General features: G+C 39.8%; 1 protein-coding gene and 1 long non-coding RNA gene across 3 annotated transcripts in view; one reads left to right on the forward strand and one right to left on the reverse strand.

Annotated features, from left to right (window-relative positions):
* The window catches only part of SARNP (SAP domain containing ribonucleoprotein), a 54,480-nt gene that overhangs the window by 22,485 nt on the left and 10,597 nt on the right, over positions 1 to 21,398 (forward strand). The window contains exon 9 of one of the 2 annotated variants that reach the window (XM_080995057.1): positions 2,462 to 2,530. The exons of the other annotated variant lie outside the window; for it this stretch is intronic. Coding sequence (XP_080851183.1) covers positions 2,462 to 2,530 — 69 coding nt within the window. The remainder of the gene's footprint in view (positions 1 to 2,461; positions 2,531 to 21,398) is intronic. 2 annotated transcript variants of the gene reach the window in all.
* On the reverse strand, positions 1,525 to 16,505 carry LOC308471266. Its single transcript, XR_013982859.1, has 3 exons — positions 16,235 to 16,505; positions 7,442 to 7,499; positions 1,525 to 2,290 (listed from the first exon to the last, which is right to left on the reverse strand). It is a non-coding gene; the product is annotated as an uncharacterized lncRNA (long non-coding RNA).

The raw sequence follows: 21,398 nt of genomic DNA on the forward strand, positions 1-21,398 counted from the left end.
CAATGGTACTTCATTCATTAAAACTTGCTAGTGAATCCACCGGGGGGGGGGGGGGACTGACAGACAAAAACAGTATCTGAAAACTATGCTCTTTAGTGAGTGGGCGCCTCAAGACAAGCATATAATTTTTATTTGGATCCAGTTCTTTGAAATATTTTGCTTTCTTTTTTCACTTTTTGTGGTTCTTTGGTGCCTAATGGAGTAGAAGATGAGATGCATATTGTATGTCTATTGTGTTCTTTATTCCATTGCTAAAAGCAATTCTATCGTATTAGGAAATCAGGCATATTAATTGGTTTTCTTTCACGTACAACTTCAGATTCTGTTCTAGTTCAAAGGTACTAAACCAGGCAAGAAGCCTTGCCGGTTTCGCCCCCCCCCCCCCATTTTTCCTTCTCCTTGGCTTCCCCATATTCATTCTGCCACAAAGTCCATATCCAACAGATCTGTCCATTCTATTTTGGTCCGTCAGTTGAAAAACTGGTTCATTCTCTGGTTGCCTCCTCCATTAACTACTGCTAATTTGTTCTATTTGACCTTGCTTTGTCACATCTCACTGTATCTAAAAAGCTGTTGCCCAAATTCATTTCTTCACTTCTCTTTTTATTAAGTTATATGACACATCTACTCAAATCCCTTCAATCACTTCCTCCCCCCCACCCCCATTCTGCACCAATGCCTTGCCATTGCCATCAAACGTAACAGATTTGCCTCATCTTGTGTTTCTGCTGGCACATCTTTGCTTATGACCTTCGTTTACAACAGTCAGTTCTTGAAAAGTCTTTATTTTCCTTCATGTGTCTCTTCACTTTCTCCCTTACCTCTATGCCTGGAAGTTGCTCCTTCCCACTGCCACCTCTCCACCACTACCTTCCCTCCCCTTCAAGCTTCTTTCCTCTGTGAAGCTTTTGGCTTAACCCTATAGTTGTCACTTCCAGCCAAAATGATTTCTAAGTGTGGGCATTTGTTCATATTCATCCTCCGATAAGACATGTCTCTTCTATTGTCAAAATTTAGATTGTCAATTCTTTGAGATAGGAGCCTGCCTCCTTTTGACTTATTAATCTACAACACGGCTACACTTTTAGAACGTGTTGCTTATGTTACTTTGCAAAGCACTGTGTGCACTACTGATAATAGTATTAAGAACAAAGGGCTAGTTGCCCTGCTAATTTAGGCAGTGTTTCTTGAGGATCGTTCTAGTAGAACAAATGCTAGTTTCAGTCTTCTGTTCTGCTGCTTACTTGGGAAGTACTTTGACAATATGATGAAGCAGATTCCCACCTAAAGATTCCAGGGTCCCCCATAGTATAAATCTTTGCAATATATGCTCATTTAGCAACTATTAGATATTCCTCATAAAGGATGCTATGTTGCTTGAAATAGCTTTAAGGGAACTGGGCAAAACTTCCCTAATGTAAATTTCTTGGCCAAATTAGGACTGAAACGGAATGTAGAGAACTTTTTTAAAAAAAGAGTTTTATCACACCCACACCCAAAAAAGAAAAGTCTGTTTCAGTTATTTTTGAAACGGGCAATCAAGCAGGGGTGCAGATTGGCCTCCTTTAAAGTTGGCAACCACAGACTTGCAACTTTATCTGCAGGGCTGCCACTACACCCCATAGCAATTTGCTAAGAGAGGAGAATGACACTGCTGCCTGTCATGTCCTTAAAAGTGCTGTTGTAGCACTTTAAAAGAATTGATCTGCAAAGCAGTGCCCAGCAAGATTCCTTCTTGCCTCCCAGTGAGAACTTTGCCAAGAGAAAGAGACGGATCCCAATTTTACAGAGAATTTCTTGCTCCCCAATATGTCACTGGGGGGGACGGGACACAACGCAAGCTGCTAAAACATTCAGCTCATGCCAAGTGCTTCTTAATTCTGAATGTAATTACACATGGCATCTTCTCAAATCTGAGATGGTGCTGAAATTTGGTGAAAATATATATTTTCTCTTTGATACTTTCCTGTGTTTATCTTTAAGAGTTGAATGGTATATACATATTGCTATAGAGTTCAAAATGCAAATCAGATCCCCCCCAAAAAACACAATACATTAAACATGATTTATTGAAGATACACAAAACACAATTGACTTGGCAACAACAGATGTGATGGCTCCATTTTTACTGTTGTCAACACATTTTAAAATAGAAGAATCAGTCTTCTTTAAAATCCCTCTACTAAAACACTAGCACAAATCCTTCTTAAAAGTAGTTTGCAGTAAAATTCTGAACTTCTGGATGCCATCTTCTTATTCTCCTTCCCTCCGTAATTGGTAAGAGGGGTTGCTGCAGTATAGAAAGAGGATTTTTATTAGGGTTAAGCAAATCCATCAATACAAACACTAAATTTCAGATCTCTTCCATTTTCCTTGGCATAAGTGCATATTGTCTTTAGGATTCCTTAATCTAAGAATATGAGTGGAGATTATATTAAACTGTTTCCTGTGACTTTTCTAGGTAAATATAGACAAATTAAAGGAAAGGGCTCAGAGATTTGGCTTGAATGTCTCCACAGCCTCCAAAAAGGTAAGGTTCCAGGGCAAGCACTACTAGAGCAATAAATATTTGAAAAATTGAAAAACTGCAGCATATATATCACTTAATCCTGTAATCCTACTTGTTTTATCTTACTTGCTTTGATGAAACTTCCTGGTCGATCAAGGATCTTAATCTCCCCTATCATCAGACTATCTCCGAGCCCAATTTATAGAATTAAAGGGTTTGTGTTAAGAGATCGTGCAGCAGTGCTTTATTGCTGAATTAGGAACATATGGCTTTCTAATTTCTTTTTTTTTTTTAGCATAGATTTCTTACTAATTTTGGGGTAATATTACTTGGGACCAGTCCTTTTAGAACAGAATAATTGAAATGTTCACTTGTGTCTTGGTCCCCCGCCCCACTACCCTGGCTAAGGAATGAGGCTGCCCACAGTGTTGCAGAAAGCTTTCCAATTTAGATTTCACCCAAACGTCTGGACTGTACCACTTCAGATTGCTGGAGGGTTTCTACAGACAGAAAGTTAATACAACAAGGAGAAGGCTAAGCTAGAACCCTTCTCACTACTATCTAATTTTTTGTGTGGAAAGCTTATTTAACTTATTTTAATTTCCGCATCTGGGAATATTGAGTCATATGATTCCCAGCTCCTGCAGTGCACCCCAAGCAGCTTTAGCACATAGTGAGAACTAAGCTCTAGTTCTGTGTGGTTCTGGGTTCTATCTGCCACCGAGTTCAGGACCCAGCATTCCCAATATTGACTTGGGTTCATTATGCTTCCAATAAAAGAAGCATAATGTCTGAAAAAAGTTAGCATCAGTTCAATGGTGGCCAGAAATCCTTCAGCAGAAATTGTTAGAACAGGTGATGTTGCTAAAATCTTTCCCAAATAATTTTCTGCGTTACAGATGAGAGACATGAGGAAAAGGGGGGGGGGGCGTATCTAGATCTGGAAACTGATATTAGGCTGGGCTGTTACTCTCTGTGGGCCTGAAAGCTGCTGACAGTTCTCCAGTTCAGTACCACCATAGAAGAAAACAGGATTTGGGAATGGGGGGGAGGGGAGAGAGAATGCTGTATATTGATTATTTCAGACTTGGAAATATTCTTCTGGAAAAAGCCTCGTGAATGAGGAAGGCTGTCATTTTGTCTTAACCCCTTACCAGATAAACTATTCCATCCCTCGTGGGATTTGCACATTTAATGCATTCCGTTCTGCAGTAAGGCACTAAACCTGGCACCAGGGGGTTAAACCATGTAGAAAATAACTAGAGGTGGAGGCCATTTTCCTCCCCACCCTCTGCTCTGGGGGAAGGGTGAAATCATGCAAATGCATTAAAGCTGGAATATGTGGAGGGGCAGGTCAGGGTGAGAGGCTGCTCAAACATCATTAACCCTGTCACCAGGAGTGCACATTTTTCAGGAAGAATATATGCTTTGTCAGCATTTATGGCCAAGTTTCCTTTTGAGCGGAATTGTTTAGATGACGATTCATAAGAATTGTAAGCTCTCTCTAAAGAGCTTCCCACAACTATTCCCTGTTCAGTACTTGACAAAATAAAAGTGCTAAACATTAATTTGAATGCTCTTAAAGAATACAAACGAAGCTAGCTTCATCAGAGAATTGATCCTCTTTATACACGGGGAGAAAATACCAATAGGAGAATGGCATATCCAAGGTCAGAAATTGATTGCTAAGTTCGGTCTGGAAATCTATGTTTCTGTGCATATGTATTCATTAAACACTAACATTTTGTCTCCAGTTCTGGTTTTCCTTGCATATATGAGGCAGAGTGACAAGCAATAACATTATGATGATTTGTCTTGAGATTTGTTGTGATCTTCTATTAGGAAGTAGAGTTCAGAGGCTTAGAAGTGTTTTCTCTCTCTCTCTCTGAAGAGCACTCGTGAATTCTATTGAGGAATATTGTTGGTTGCTTCAATTAGGCACTGGTATTGTGTTTCCCACCTGGGTGTTCTTTATAGCTTTTCATTACAGAGCAGCCTGGTTGCATGGGTCTTTGCAGATTTTTAACACCACGCATTGCAGCAAAAACTTTACAGTAAACCATTGTCTCTGGAGCCACATTTCATTTCCCATTCAAATTGGTTTTGAACAAGAGAGGTGGGGGAAGAGGAATATAGCCAAGGGCAATTTCAAGCCTGCTGGGATCAGGGGAGCAAACCTAGATCTGAGTAAGAGGCTCTCCATCTAATCTGTCGCTTTGAACCCACTGCCACTGTAGAATCTATTCTGTTAAAAACATCTCTTCCTAAAAGATAACAAAGCTCCTACTAGTACAGTAGAATAGAGGTGGTGACTGTCGCTGTCTAGTATAATAGATGTGGCAGGTGCTCGCTTGTTTTTTCTGTCAGCACGGAGCCATCAAATTAATTTTTAAAATAAATCAAGAAAGCATTTTCCTCTCCAGAACTAATCACACCCCCTCCCCATGCTCTCAAGGGAAGCCTCCTTTTAAAATTTACCCTCTGACCTGAGGCTGCTATCCCTTGATTTCTGCAAGTTACACTTAAACTGCTCCCTTCCCTTGTAAATTTCCCCTCTGTAGCAGCTGCTCCCTGTACCACTCTGAACCTCTGGCTTCCCAGTGGGAGAGCTGATAGCTGCAGGCTTCAGTGTTGCAGAAGGCTGAGCGGGTTGCTTGCATCGTAACGCAAAAGCGCATTCTCAGAGGGCTTGCTTTTTCTTTTTATGCGTGAAACAAGGTTGTAGGTATCCAGCAGAGAGAGTATTACCACAAAACAGAAGCTTGGGGCTCTTTCAGAGAGCCTTTGGCTTAGCATAAATGTTCCTTTCTGCATTGCATTATTTGGTGCCATTCCCAGTCGGAACAGATGACTAAAATAATTTGTGCTTCACATTAGCTAATGTAAGGGTCTTGTTCTGTTTTACAAGTAGCTAATTAACCTGCAGCCTGTCAGAGGTTTGAGCTAGGGAGGTAAAGTACCAGCACGTCAAAGTCACACTGCAAATGGAGCAAAAATTGCAAGGATCAAACCTCAAACACATTAGCACCAGCTTCTCCCAACTCTCAAATGTGCGTTTTAAGTCGAAAAGTTGAAACTTTGAGGCCTCTGCTTAAACCCAAAAAGTTAACAGTGCTTGGAAAACAAGTAGGGATCTCTTTAGAAATGCAGTAATACCCAAATTTGTCAAAACTGGACCTATTGTACAATCATATGATACCACTTAATAAACCAGCTGCAAAGTGTATTGCATTTTTACACCTGTGATGTGACAGAGCTTATGGTTAACATTCAGAAATTTGAGTCTTTCTCCATTCATTTTTGTCAATAAATTACCATACGTATCCTACATGGATTAAAAAAAATATATCCTACATGGATTGCTTTGTTCTTTTTCCTGTTTGTAATGGGAAAAGGGCAATGCTTTTTTAAACTTGGCATGTGTAGAAGATTGATGAAAGTTGTAGTTTGATTGCAAATGAGTAGTAGCATATAGATTGACAAAGTAATTGTTAGCCAGTAAAAGTTTAAAAGTGAATTTTAGTCAAACTTAATGTAGTTTAATTCTTTTTAGTGAAGGCTTGTTATAGAGGCAGAAGGGAACAGTTTGTGTTTTCTAAAATGGGCTTAGCAAAGCTCATTTTTCATAATGTGGTTTTGGGAAGGCAAATAGGGTGGCAGTTTTGTGCATATATAATGAGAAAGCAGTTGGCTTAACTGTTTACACTTTCAAAAAGTTCAGAGCAGTATGCTGAGGAAGGATTCTTTTCCTGGATTGTTCTTTTCCTTGCAATATTTTCAAATGCATCCCACCAGTTCCCATATGGAAAAATATTAACCAATAGGAAACAAGAGCAGGGGAAAAGTGCTGCAAAAGATCTGATGACCATTTAAGCTAATCTTCTCCTAATGTAGGGTTCTATAACTATTAACTGAAATCCATGCTACCAATTAATACCCTTTTCCTCAAAGTACTATACTTCAAGCAGAGAACACAGCAGCAGCACTCTTTCCAAAATTGTTAGTAATATTTACTATTGTATTATGAATTGATCTTGTTCACACATAACTCTAAGCCGAACTTTGGTTTAGTGTAAACAAGCAAACATGTGGGGTCCTGGATTGGAGATTGCAGCCACTTGGCTCCTTTTCCAGTCATTTTGCTGCTGCGCTAAGGTAAGCCATTGGACAGACCTTGACTACAGAGCATAGTTTATCCGGATAGAGCTAAACCACAAGCCTGGGTTCAGATGAGGAGCTAAGTCAAAGCCACATCTTAACATTGCAGTAGCAGAGTGTTGAGAAGAGATTAAGGCAGTTGCAGCTTCCTCTCCATGAGCCTTTTTGTTTGTGCTAAACCATGGTTTGGCTTAGTGTTATGTGGGAACCAGACCATTTTATCTCACTCGTCCCATAGAACGCTGAAAATGGCTGACATGGGACATGGCACCTTATCCAAACACTGATCAAGTTCCAGGCTGCTAAGCCTCAGTCATGCTACGGTTCTGAGTACTCCTATAGCATTCAAAGCAGGTCTTGTAACATACTACTGCAGAAGATAGCAGGAAAATTAATAGCAACATTTGCTTCTTGAGCTCAAACAACCTGAAAAGGAAATATTTATCCTGAAAAGGAGCTATGTTGCTATAGAACCATACTGATTTTGTGGTTTGGGAGCTTTCTGAACATTAGACAAGATTTTTGTTACAATATAAGAGCATCAGGATCCGGCCATTTTATTACTTCCGAGGATGAGATATCTTGGTTCTCTTGGGAGCAAACCAGGCTCTGTCCAAGGTGGTTGCATGGTTAGGACAAGCTTGGAAGGCTTTGCCAGCAACTTCGTAGTCATTCTCTGTTGCTCTTACATTTCCCCTTACATTTACAAGCTGCACATGGTTTCCTCAGACAATGTTACCCCTGTTCCCATATATCCTGAGAAATATTCCGTACCTTTTTGCAGGTTTCAACTCAAACTCTATTTCCTTTTTCACTTTTGTCTGTGCAGTTTCTGTAAAAATGTAATATTTATTGGTTTTCAAATCTGGACCAGTTCCCATCTTCCTTGACCATTGACCCTACTGATTTGGGCTGATGGGAGTTGGAGTTTAACAACATCCAAAAGGTCATAGGTTAGCCACCCTGTCTAGTGCACTTGTCTTCACAATGGAACATGGTTCTGAGTAAACATGTATAAGCTTGTGCTGTCAGGTTACACAAATGGGTTGAACCCTGACTAAAATGGGTCACGCAAGTGGCAGCACTACCATTCTTCCCCTCTGCCTTTGTGGTGGTGGTGTTTATAACTTGGGGGGGGGGGAGAGAGAAGGAGAAAAACAGTGTTTTAAAAGGAAGAGGGAATGGATAAGGAAGAGAAAAAAGGCGAAAGGCAGTAAATTAAAACAAAAAAAGGAAAAGGGGGCACCTTCATGATTGGGCTAAAGGTTCAAAGATTGAAAGATTTCTGGTCTGTTACCTTCTTGATGTGCTCTCCTTTGAAGCTATCATTTGTCCGCTACACAATATTACGATAACTAGAGCATTCAGTGCCAATTTACTACAAGAAACCGCCTCCCACTTGAGCTGCCTTTTGCCCCTGAATGTAGTTTACTGCAGGCAGCACCTTTGAGGACAAATAGCAGCCAAGGAGGGGGTGATTGCCAGCAAGAAACTGGTCCAGGTGCTCAGTCCAGATTATGAGCATGTTCAGGACTGCAACCCCACAGTTCCTTATTCTTCAAAATAAAAATGGCTATTCAGGCACCATTTTTAAAAAGTATGAATTTTGGTACATCTAGCTTGGCCCTCGGCTTGCCAATGTGTGTAGATTTTCTTTTACAAATCCAAGGGGAGGGAGAGGCTGCATAAGGTCTCCATTCAAGAGGCTTTATATTAGAACCTAATTCATATATGAAAGAGATTGTATCTAGAATTTGGGTTTGCATTTTGTCTCTTTGGAGACATTACACTGGGAAGAATCATAATATGAGGCATACTGGTTCAGAGCTAATGCTGTATTCAGAATTGCTTCTGAGCCTCCAGTTCTAACTCACTAGGTAATAAGCCCCAGTAAACACATTGGGCCTTACTTCTGAGTAAACATGTATAAGCGGATGTTGTCATTCTCACTGAAATGGCATTTTTATTAGTATTTTTAGATTGGATTGCATGCCATATATGCAAAGCAGCTGATTTCACACTTTGAACCTGACTTCCAAATGTAAAGTATGAATCTGTTCTAAAGTAAAGCATCTACAGTATACGCATATCCAGTGTAGTGGGTTGCCCTTGATATGCTCCCCCCTCCCTGCCACCTTGAAATGATGTCACTGTGCTCCAAGTTGAGTAGTCATGAATGTAGGCCTGTTGATTTTAGAATAATGGGAAGTGACAAGGTGAAGAATAGTGCTGGCAGTCATGGACATTTCAACACAGGGATGCTGAAAGCAAGGCCACTCCTCCCCCACGCTCTGGGTTGTTTATAAGAAGAGTCCAGTGGCTTGTGCCAGGCTACACTGATCACATAGGTTGTATAGTTTGCAGGTCCTAATATAGGATGGGTGTCTTCTGTCTCTCAATATATAGGCTAACCATTTCACTCAATAATCTATTAGGCATGGCTGAAAAAGCAGGCAGGTCTTTACTCTCATAAAATATATTATTTCACAATTGCAGCCTCAGTTTTTGAAGGCATTGTATTTCCTAGAAATATGTTAACCAGAGTGATACTGTCTCTCAGGTTTCCCAAATACAGCCTTTCCTAATCTCAAGCTTAGCTTCAATAAAAATGATTACATATTCAGAGTTAAAGCCCTTAAAAGCTCTAAGCAAATTAAACCAGTTAGAAATAGTCAAGCTGGATAAATGTCCAATAAATGTTTTGCAACTTCTGTCGGAAGCTGACCCTTCACCCTGACCCCCATTCCCTTGTTCCTATTTTTCTGTTATTCCTTGTATCTGGTCCACATTCTCTGTGTCTCTTTTTTAAATGAAATGCTGGATCTGGCCCTGTGATCCACCTACATTTGGTTGAAGCTAGTTCTGGAACAGGTAGTATTGATGTCTGCGCATTGCACTCATACCTACTGCTCTCTAATAAAATTTCTGCACTCTAGTATGTTGAAGTGGATAATTTATTGCCTCTGTTACTCTTACCTCTTCCTTTCCTTCCTTCCCTCTTTCTGTCTTCCCTCTACCCTAGATGAAATTTTGATTGTAATCTTTATGGCACCGGGACTTTCTTGTTCTAAATATCCATAACTTCAGTATTGAGTGGTTCTTATGACTGAAGTAGGCAAATGAAGTATTGTTGTCACTTTTTTCCACACAAAAGTGACTCAAAACGACTTACAGAAACATTAAAAATAATAGCAAAAACAACCTAAAATTCTCCCCAATCATATATATAAATTCCATGGTTGGAACACATTCAAAATGTCCCTATAGAAATCAGTGGAAATCATCAATGCATTATGCAAATGCTTGCCTAACAAACGATTTCCTGCAAATGTTTGGATAGCAAGACCTGTGTGTATAGTAATTTAATGAATTAGTCAAGCATTCCAAACCCAAATCACACCATCACTAATGTCACCAGTTTTAATCAACTTTCTGATAATAAGCATGATTTTGTGTCCTGTGATGTGTTGCACAGTCTTCACTTGAGTGAATGAAGTTCTGGAGAACAATAGACAACAACACTAGTGATACTACTCTGCAAAGGGTCACTTGTCTTGGCTTTTCTGGCAGGTGCTTTTCTGAGCAACCTTCAGCTTGAAGGTAGGGCCATGTCTTCTAACAATGTAGTTGGAAGTCATATCTGGCTATATAATTCTGTGGCTGATGCCAAACCAACCAGTGTTCTCCAGTACATGTCTCTGAGGAAAGCTTTGAATGTGGTTGTAGCAGATACCAAGAAGAAATCCAAGCCCATATACATGGGACAATGTATAAGACAAACAGCCTCAGCTATTTTGTGCCTACAAAAAACCTTTCTGTTCCAATCAACCTCTCAGTCATTCCCATCCAGTTAGCAGCAGCAATCTAAGTATGACCAATACTGATTTTCCAGCACAACCCTATGCTCATTATCCTGTATGAGACTCATCCCATGAGATTTGGAAGGGTCCATGACAGACTGTTGGGATCTGGAGAGTGGGAAAAGGGTATTTTGTGGAATTTTTGCAAGATCCCCAGGGAGAGCAGTTCAGTACCACCATCAGCTATTGGTAAACCAGGTCCTCCTCTAAATACCAAGATATGTTTTCAGCCTTTTTTTACTATCTCAAAAAAAAAAACACACCAGGGACCACGCTCCTCATCTTGGAGCCAAAGATGGTCAATCATCACCTTCCAAAGTAAATTTTTTTGCATAGAGATCTTGCACTTCATCCTAGCATGCCTCAGACTCAATTATTATCTGATATCCATTCATCTGAAGAGGCTTATTAAATGTCCCAGTCAAACCAGGGCATCATAGTTTCCTTTGCTTCACCTACAGCAGGGATAGGGAACCTGCCCCTCCCTGTTTGTTCAACTACAACCCCAGCAAGCATGGACAATGGTTTGAGATGGTGGGAGTTGGAAGTCCAACAATATCTGGGGTGCCACAGGTTTCTCATCCTTGAGCTACAGTGAAGAACAATTGCATTTTCCAAACTCTTCATTTTCATCTCCTCTCCACTCCCAGAGTCTTTATAAAGATCCTATTGGCACAGAACCAAAGGAATGAATATCTAGCCATATCTGGACAATCTTCTAGTCTGATCATCCTCTAAATCCTAGTGCTGTCAAGACATGGCCAGGATGATGTATACTCTGCAAGAACACAGTTTCATCATCAACAAAATGAAGAACACTTTGATTCTATCTTGCAGATAGCCAAGTCACCGTAAGCTTTTTAACAACAAAGTTATGGTTGAGACCTCAGTCTCATCTACAGTCTCCAGATTTTTGGGATTGATTATCTGCATGTATTTCAGACATTTCTTCTAGGATACCCACTGCAAATGACCAACAACCTCAACCTGGAGACCACTCAGATAGTGGGTACCATTGACTCATCTGAGCCAGGAGATTCCTATTCAGGAGTCCATCCAAGTGCTCTTGACAACATATCCCAGTCTGAAAATTTGAGGTGCACACTGCAAAGGTGTACAGCACCAAGACCTGTGGTCTCCAGAAACAATTTAATTGAACATCAGTTCCCTAGAACTTTGGACAATCATACTGGCACTGCCGCATTTCTTCCATCTTCTACCAGGACATTAGGTATTCATCAAGACAGACAATGTAGTAGCATATGCCTATCAGTACATTTTCAAAACTCCTTAAGGAAACCACCTCCCTGTTATTCTATACAGAGAAATGTCTTCAGTTCATCAAGACAGAACATCTTTGGCTTGGCTGCCAAAGCTAGATCCTGCAAAGTGGTCTCTAGGCCAATTAGTGTTTCACAAATGATTGCTCAGAAAAGCCATCATGAAACTGTTCACAGGTTCCTCAAAATCAGCTGCCTAGATTCACATCAAGTTTCTTGATGTGGGAGAATCTGCAGTTGTGGACATCCTATCAGCAGACTGGTCCAGAAAGTGTTATATGCTTCACAGATTCTACCTCTCATTTCACAAGTACAGTGGTACCTCGGGTTACATACGCTTCAGGTTACATAAGCTTCAGGTTACAGACTCCACTAACCCAGAAATAGTACCTCAGATTAAGAACTTTGCTTCAGGATGAGAACAGAACTCGTGCTCTGGTGGCGCAGCAGCAGCGAGAGGCCCCATTAGCTAAAGTGGTGCTTCAGGTTAAGAACAGTTTCAGGTTAAGAACGGACCTCCAAACGAATTAAGTACTTAACCCGAGGTACCACTATACTTAGGAAGATTAAGGACCTGCAGGCTATGGTGCTACTGATTCCAGCAAAGTGACTAAGACACTTGTAATTCTCCAGTGTAGTGAAGCTGTTGCCAAAGGACCCATGGATTCCTACCAGCAGGCATCTCCTACATCAGTGCCCCATTCTTCATTAAGATATGGGATTCCAGGTTATATAGAAATTGAGCGAATCTTCCAACTCACTAAGTTATGCATCTAGGTGAGAAACACCTTGTTTGTATCAAGACATTCCTTCACCATTAAACTTCATAAGCTTATTTGGAGAACCTTTGTCCTGGTGTCTACAATCAAATAAGAGTCTAGACACTGCAGGATCTAGGGAAATCTTGAACTGCCCCAAGACAATCTTAAGCATCTGAAACTTGGGTTTGAACATCGTCTCTGCCCCCCTCCCCAAGTTATCACCCAATACGTTAGTTCATTTTGCCCTTCTCAGTTCTTCTGCAGTATGCTAGAGTCCTCAGCATTTTCTTGAAAGCCTTAACCAGATTGAGCTTTGAACCATTCACTGCCGTTTCAATCAAAATTTGACTCTGAAAATCATTTTTCTCATGGTGTATCTGAACTGGAAACTTTCTCTTTAAATAAGGATCTGTATATTTCTCATTAGGATAAAATGGTATTGTGGCCTGGTAGAAGGGCCTATCACAATACTCAGCTGTCCTCCTTCCCTCAAGAAGGAAATAAATTCATTGGTTAGTACAGAATTTCTGTTTATTACAAAGAGAAGATTCTTGTAGACCTGGGGAGAGTTATTTTTTATTTGAAACCTTAATAAATATACCAATTTAAAATCCTGTTTCAGGTCTGATATACTATCCAAATCTTTGCAGGTTGTTTTTCTGTTAAATCTTGCAACCAGACCTTTTTCAGCTGGAATGTGTCGGAGCACAGTTCTGGCACCTCTTATATGGGCACAATTGCAGGCCAGCACTCCTCCTGCCCATTTATTGCCGTTATGTACTGCTGAGAAGCCCAAAACAAACATTTCAAATCAAAAAGGAAGCAGGCCAGCATATCCGAGTCTACTTTTTTTTTATTTATCTATGACGCCACCCAGCTCCTAGCTGCAATTGGTCAAACTACGGGGCAGGGCCAATTCATATTTCCTTTTCTTCAGTCTGTCTTTCATGGGCCGTTTTAAGCTTTCCCACCAGGCTTCTACCATTGCACACACATGCGTTTGCACAAGGGCCCATCTGTTGAGTCTAAGAAAACGAGGGAAGCAGGGGTGCATTTATTTGACAGTGTTTTGAATGTTCTTCCATTGTTAACAGTTGGAGGTTTTTCATTTTGAACTCCCAATGATTTTCATAACTAAATGTTTGTCCATTAGACTTTGCGATCTCTTTGATTCTGGAAGCTGTATTATTCTTGCTGGTATACTCTAGAATAACTTCATTTGGCATCTTTAACATATATTGCCAGGAATAAAGCAAGTATATTTCTGCAGATAAGCTTTCAAAGACTTTAGCAATTAACTCAATCCAGATATTGCAAACATTGAACGCCTTCCTTTTCAGCCACTCAAAATAGCACTCTCTCCAGATGTGTGGTCCAAATACCTGTGAGTGATTTCTCAGCATATTAGAGCTGTGTCTCCCATCAAGCCTATCTAGGAGAAAGTAACTTGGGGGGGGGGGGGAGACCAAAATGCAAAAATATAAGATGGATCCTTCTGTGTTTCAAAGAGGTTTGAATGGTGCTTGCTTCTTAGCTATGTATTTCCAATAGTCCTGGTGATATCATTGTTCAGTGTTTAGGATTATACTATTATTAATGTTTATATCATTCCCCCCACTTACAATACATGATATTTTAAAAATAAATGATGAGAGAGTTGTGAAGGGTCAGCAGGGCTCCTGATCTTTCCTTTCTCCACGGTGCCATTTGAAAAGGATTTTGAGTCCCTAACAAACCTTTAGGGAGTAGTGGAAGGGTTGCTTAAAACGAAAACAATGGCAAGGGGTACTCGGCGACCTCACTCTGTCCAGTCATCTGGTTCTTCATTTGTCCCTGCTGTGAAACAGAACTTATCTTTTGTCTGTAACACAAATACATCTTTTCCCCCCACCCCCCTTTCCTTTCTATTATAGTTCAATCAATGATGTCATTATGTGTGCCATTCAGAAACTGTTGAACCACTTGGCTGCAGGAATTTGGAGGAGCAACTGGGGGAGAATGGAGAACTGTGCTCTCACTCCCAGTCTTCAAGGGTCTATTCTGATTTTAACAAAAAAAACAAACCCTGAAGTCACATTTCTTTTTTTAACTCCTGTTCACCATGAAAAACAAAAGTAATCTAAAGTAAGGGGAATGCATACATGAGGGCAGTGCAAGCCAACCGCAATGCTTTTCTTTGGCATGAATAATCAAGCCTTTTAAGAGTTCTAATTTACACCACAAACATTTTCCAGGGATTTATAATAGTGCTTTCTTGCTCAATAAAAATGCCAGCATCTCTGGAATTTGTGCCATTGTTCATAATTTTCCTTCTGTACCTCATTAAACTGTTTCAGTTTGATTAAACAGTTGTCTAGTTCTGATGGGGAAAGGAGACACCCATGTAGCTCAGGACCTGGAGATCTACTTGCTATCTGTTGCTGTAGCATCAGATTAAAACCCCATAACGCATTTTGATTATTAGCACAGGTTTCATTATTAGTAAAACTAAGTAGCATCCCTCATCTGTTTCAGTGTAGAGTCATGTGTTGATAATTAGTAATAAAATCCATTCAAGATAAAAGTAGCTTTTCAGACCTTTGGCTGAGATCCAAAGATCCTGCTGGATGTGACAGGCATTTCTGCTTATGTGTGGGGTGTAGCCAATCTCCCCCCTTTTGCAGCTTCCTGAAATACTGTTTTAGAGGGTTCTCTAACCTTCTGCGCTAGTTGGGGTGTGTGCAAAGGACTGCAGATGGTGGGAGGTATCGAATACCTTCCATTCTTGCAATGGAATCCAAGTCTTTGAAAGCAGTCCTAGAAGTTCTTTTAATTTAGAAAATATACAGTAATATATTGTTAATTCATAAAGCAGCTAAATATAAACTAAAACCTTTTAATGATACTCTGTAGGAATCTGATCCAAAGCTCATAAAATCAGCAGTCTCCAGAATCTTATGGAGATTGTTTTTGTTGTCTATCCATGCACATGATACTTTATAAAGAATGAGAGGCTCCTGCCCCAAGGGACTTAACATTTTAGAAACAAAAGAAAGGGAGAAAAATTGAGTAATGGAGGTAAGCAGAGGAAGAATATGTGGTATTTCAGATTATGCACATTTAGTCTTAGTTACAGTAGGTTATTGGGAAAATACAGTTTCTGTTCTCACTTTTGAGATGTTCTTCTACAGCTCCTCAGAGAAGCACATTTGGTATCAATACAGATCAGGCTTGAAGCTTTGAATTGTGAGGTCTTTCTTCTGAAGTTGGTATTATGTTTAATAGCTCGGTCCAGTATACCTGAAGGAGCGTCTCCACCTCCATCGTTCTGCCTGGACACTGAGGTCTAACGCTGAGGGCCTTCTGGCAGTTCCCTCACTGCGAGAAGCAAATCTACAGGGAACCAGGCAAAGGGCCTTCTCGGTAGTGGCACCCGCCCTGTGGAACGCCCTCCCACCAGATGTCAAAGAGAAAAATAACTACCAAACCTTTAGAAGACATCTGAAGGCAGCCCTGTTTAGAGAAGCTTTTAATGTTTAATAGGTTATTGTATTTTAGTGTTTTGTTGGAAGCCACCCAGATTATTATTATTATTATTATTATTATTATTATTATTATTACCACCTTTATTCCAGAATTTCAGATATTGTTATCTTGGTTAGTCCTCTGTATATCGAAAACCATTACCTTCTAGTTGGTGGGCTGTGCACAGGAACAAACCTTGGTTATAGCTTGTGGTTAGTGAGGAGATAACTTCATCACAAGTCCTAATTGTGACACACTGTTAAGCTTAGCCTGGTGTAGCAGCAAAAAAGGACTGGAGAGGAGCAAAGCAGCTGCTAGCTTCTCTCCGGGAGTCCACACACTTCTACGGTCCCAGTAACCCAATGTTTGGCTTAGCTTGTCATGAAAACCAGCCCTACTCTTTCTCTTCTGTGCATAGCTGATGCTGGCTTGTTTGGTGAGCTCTATAAATTGCTGTAATAAAAGGTTTACTGAGAATTTTATGATTAGTAATACTCTTCTTAAACTGAGATATGAAATATTTAGTGAGAGATTTTATAATAGCTTTTTAACCCAATATGATGTGAACTTCTCAAAAAGTGGGCTTGCAGTAAGCAAAATTCTACAGTCATAAGAATATTCTTATATTATTAGCTGTTCGCTTATCATTAAGCAGACTATATAGAGCAAGGCTACAATCCAATATCCACTACCTGGGAGTAAGCTCTATTGAACTTGGGGGAACTTATTTCCGTGCAGTCCACTGAACAGCAGTGAGACAATGTGATAAACAGCTTGCTAACCCCAAATTAATTTATTTTATTTGAAAGATGCCCTGATTTTCCACTAATGGTCAGGATATCATTAATGTAAGACTACTTACATTAAAAATTAAAAAATACATGAGAAAAATAAAACTAAGCAAAATCCACTAGTCATGACAGAGAAGTAGAAATAGCTTGTAGTGCTCTGTTTGCACTCCGACCATTGACAGTGAGATTTTGACAGTAAGGAAGTACAATTCGACATCTGGAATACGGGAGAAAAGTCTTCTGCATATTATTTTTGAGGACAGTAAATATGGGTTTTTCAGCTCTGCTTACTGAAACTTCTGTTTAACTGTGTTGTTTAAAAAGCTGTAGCTCTAGTCCATTTCTAATCACTGACAACACCTAGTAGTCCTCAGTTCATACATTTTCATCTAAAACCTTATCCAGTCAATTCCCATTACCCTGGATGAGAACTGGGAATCAGTTGTGAATATGTAACCAGTTGTGATTCTGTATATGCATTGGCTATGTACACAAAAGTCTGCTCCCACACATAATTTCCTTTGCTGGGTCAGGCTAATTGTGGACATGTACATAGTATGCAATAGGTGAAGCTATCTAACTATATCCTTTGAACACTGTTAAATGCGTGATCTGATCCTCTGAGAAGTTTTATAAGTTTCTTCCAGAGAAAGGCTAGTGTTTGTGGTAGTTGAATGTATCCATTATTACCTGGAATATTTTTGAATCTTGAAAAGGCTACATTATGTTATTAAAAAGCTCACAAAAGCCTTTCACTTTTTCACTCTGCACCTGAGATGTGTCTCTTTCAGTCTGCCATGTGGCATTCCTTATATGTATGCTTCATCCTCTGACGTCTAGGTCAAAGAATGCTTTTCAACTTCAGAATTAAACTGGGAGTTGCAGGTGTGCTCTTAACACATGGCTGTGACTTTTTTTGTTCCTCACTCCCCTGCTGATCCCGTTTGGAGCAAGCATAAACTTTTATCTGTGAAGGCCCCTGGTATTTTGACACAGAGAGCTTTCAGAACTGCTGGCTCTCAGAACTTTGCCCTTTAACAAATTCAACACCTCAAACAATTCTGATCTCTTAAGCTTTTTCTCTTCCCCGGCTTGTATTTATGCTTTAAGCAGAAAGAGTCAAGTAAAGACGAAACAGTCCTGGTGGATCTTCACTGCCTTTCATTTCCCTTTTTATTTATTTTTTGCTATGATGCCAATGCTGACCTGTATATTTGATGTAGAGATCTGTGTAACTTGAAAATTTGTGTCAACTAAATCCAAAAGATGATACAGTTGTGCAAAGGTGCATTGACAGTGAAACTTAATTCTTTTTTCTATCAGATTAGATACATTATCAGATTTTGTTACTGACTCTGCTTTTGTTTTATTAGTTTTATCATCTTGTAGTCTTCAAAATAGGGGTGTGATGACCCTGCAGTGGATATAGAGTTGAATATTGATTATCATCATTGCCTTGACATCTTGCATTATGTGTTACTTAGCATCATGGTGTGGTAGACTACAGTAGTTTGCCCTTTCTTTGTATCAAATTGTAGGACAAGCCTGCCAGCTGTCTGTTGTATAGAAACATAAACATAACCTTATTTAACACTAGTTCACATCTGTAGGTTCATTTCTAAACAACACTTTTGGGGCTCTGAAAAGAGCTTGATTCAGTGTCATCACATCCTTCTACAACTACATCAAGTTCTTGGTGAAACATGACTTATTAGAGGATGGGAAGAACTGCGCAGTGTTTGACTTTCTCTTGGGCTTTGAGATTAAAGAGCTGTGTTGATTTGACTGACTAGTCCTGAAAGGGGGAGATTAATCACATATTCTTTGGGCCTTTTGTGAGAAGCAGAGTGGGAAGGTAAGTGGTATTGGAGTCTATAAAACTAACAGCTCCTTGATTGTGCCTCTGCCATTGATCACAGTGCATGTGTAATGTGTAACTGAGCAAGTTTAATACTTGGCAAAATATCATTCTAGGGCTGTAAAAGGGAGAGTGGTGTCACAATATGATTATATTGAAACTTTTCAGTTTCCTGTTGTTTCGTTGCCCCTACTATTTGCCGCCGAGTGTCATTCGCATAGTTGATGCACACAGACACAGAATAGAGTCCACTAGGGAAAAGAGCAAGAAGATATAAATATGTTGGGATGAATTTCAAAAAGGTGGTGGGTGACAGCTGTGCATCCCAGGATTAGAGTGTTTTGAAGAACAAAACTATCAGTTGCTGTCATTCACCCTCTGGGTATGAAATTGGAAGCCAGCTACTCATGAGTGTTTCATAACCTTTACCTTTTGGAGGTCAAGGCCATGTCATCATTAATCTACCATCGCCTGAAAGCCTGGAGGCTCTGCTTTTCATCCTGCCATCCGTCATGCTGCAGTGGAGATACAGGAGTGGTGACCAGAAGGGTTCATTTTTATATAAATGCCCTCCCACCGGCTTGTAAAATGCAATTCATGATAATGTCATGCTTATTTTTATTTTATTTTTTTTAAAAGGGACACCTGAAGAAATTAACAGGCCACAGGTTTAAAACAAAAAAAGGATAGTTCTCTCCCCCCCCCCCCCAATTCCCTGCTATCACATATGCTTGCAGAGTACACAATTGATCTATTGAACCTGTTTTCATAGTGTTGACTTGACCAGCTGGTATGAAGGGCTGAAAAAACCCACGATTTATCCCTCTGTAGCTATTTACCATAGACATGCAGATAAATACACAGTGTATTCCTAAACTTTAGACTCTGGAAGTTTAGAGAGGAACATAATGAGTGGGGAAAGTGTATAGCATCTGAATTCAGAACGCCTGTTATTAAATTTACCATACCAAGCCTCATAGATCACTTACAGGCATGCTGTATTTGTATTGCTCCTGTCTTCAGTTGTATCCTAAAACTCAATTCTGGTATGTGAGAGTGTTCATCTGAAAAATTCTGCATTGCTTCCTCCTGTGGACCTTTTCTTAATTGAAAGCATCCTTCTGTCATTTGTCGCCTGATATCTTTCAGTTGTGTACTTCCTCAAGGTAACTTACTATATTTTCATATTCAGACATTGTCTTAGAGATGAGGCTAGGAAAACTCGATCGCTTTGTAGTTTGCTGTATGAGTCTGTCCAGCTGCATTAGTCAACTTGCGGAGGCCTTTCCCTAGCACTGCTTCATTTTTTTTAAATCCTCCTTTCACTTCAAAGGAACGTAAAGACTCATCCCTCTGTATGTTGAAAAGAGATAAATAGTTAAAAGCACCTGCACTATGAAAAAAAAATTGCACTTCACAAAGAGGGATCCTCTTAAAGCAAATGACAAAAAGAATTCTTGCATAGTGTCCTAGGACACTGAGAGCCAGAAATGTAGCTCTTTATCTTTAAGAAAGATTACCCAAAGATGCAATGAAGGCACATCCCTCAATTGATATTAGCCAAGATTGAAAGATGTACCTTCATGCTTAGAATGTTGATTAGTATCAAGAAGGGTGTGATGGAGACTGATTGCTCTGTATTTGCCTTCACCTAACTCTGAATTGTATAGTACTAGTAAAAGCCAGGTATTGGCATCTAAGGATACTTTGATCTGGCACAGTACAATATATTTTAGGTTCTTTTGGTGCAGCGATTGAAGCCTTTTAACTATGGAAAGTTGTTATACAAATAAAACGAGGTCTGTATGATGTATGTAAGCCATGCTTTTGCTTACTATGTTGTGTGAACCATGCCTAAGGAGGCTTGCAACAAATGTAACAAAAATTGTCAAGGGATAAATAAAACACATCAAAAAGTATACAACCAAATCAAACAAATCTGACATTAAATCATGTTCTAAAAATATAGATACAAAAAATTAATATCAATAACAGCAACAACCATCTCCGCCCCCAAAAAACAATTCCCCAACCTAAGAGTCTCTTCAGCAGCCTCAGCTTCTGTAGGATGTAATTCAACCTAGGTTATTTCATCAGTGCAAGAATTCAATAATAATAATAATAATAATAATAATAAGAATAATAATAAGAATAATTTATTATTTATACCCCGCCCATCTGGCTGGGCTTCCCCGGCCACTCTGGGCGGCTTCCAAAAGAATATTAAAATACTATAATACATCAAACATTAAAAGCTTCCTGAAACAGGGCTGCCTTCAGATGTCTTCTAAAAGCCTGGTAGTTGTTGTTCTCTTTGACATCTGGTTCTCACCATACATTTCGCTCCAATATTTCAAAATCTGGCTCTAACAAGCGAGTGGTCCTCCTGAACCCGAACATTCAGAGGTTTACCTGCTCTCTGGACAAGTCATTCTTACCAAGGTGAATCAATAGGCCTAGGGCATGACAGAGCAGCTTATTTTCATTTTGGAATGAAAGAGGCATACAGTAAGTGTGAGTTGACTCCTTCTATTGCCCAAGAAGTCAAGGAGTCATGCAATGCTATCTGGTATTGTAGTCTTCACCCCAGTTGGTTCTCTGCCTTCACCCAAGACAGAGCCTCCTCTTACTTCAGCATTTGTACTTGCCTTCCAGCTATTCTTTATTTCAAATTTCA

This window comes from Podarcis pityusensis, assembly GCF_964106645.2.
Source record: "Podarcis pityusensis genome assembly, chromosome: 2".
NCBI lineage: Eukaryota > Metazoa > Chordata > Lepidosauria > Squamata > Lacertidae > Podarcis > Podarcis pityusensis.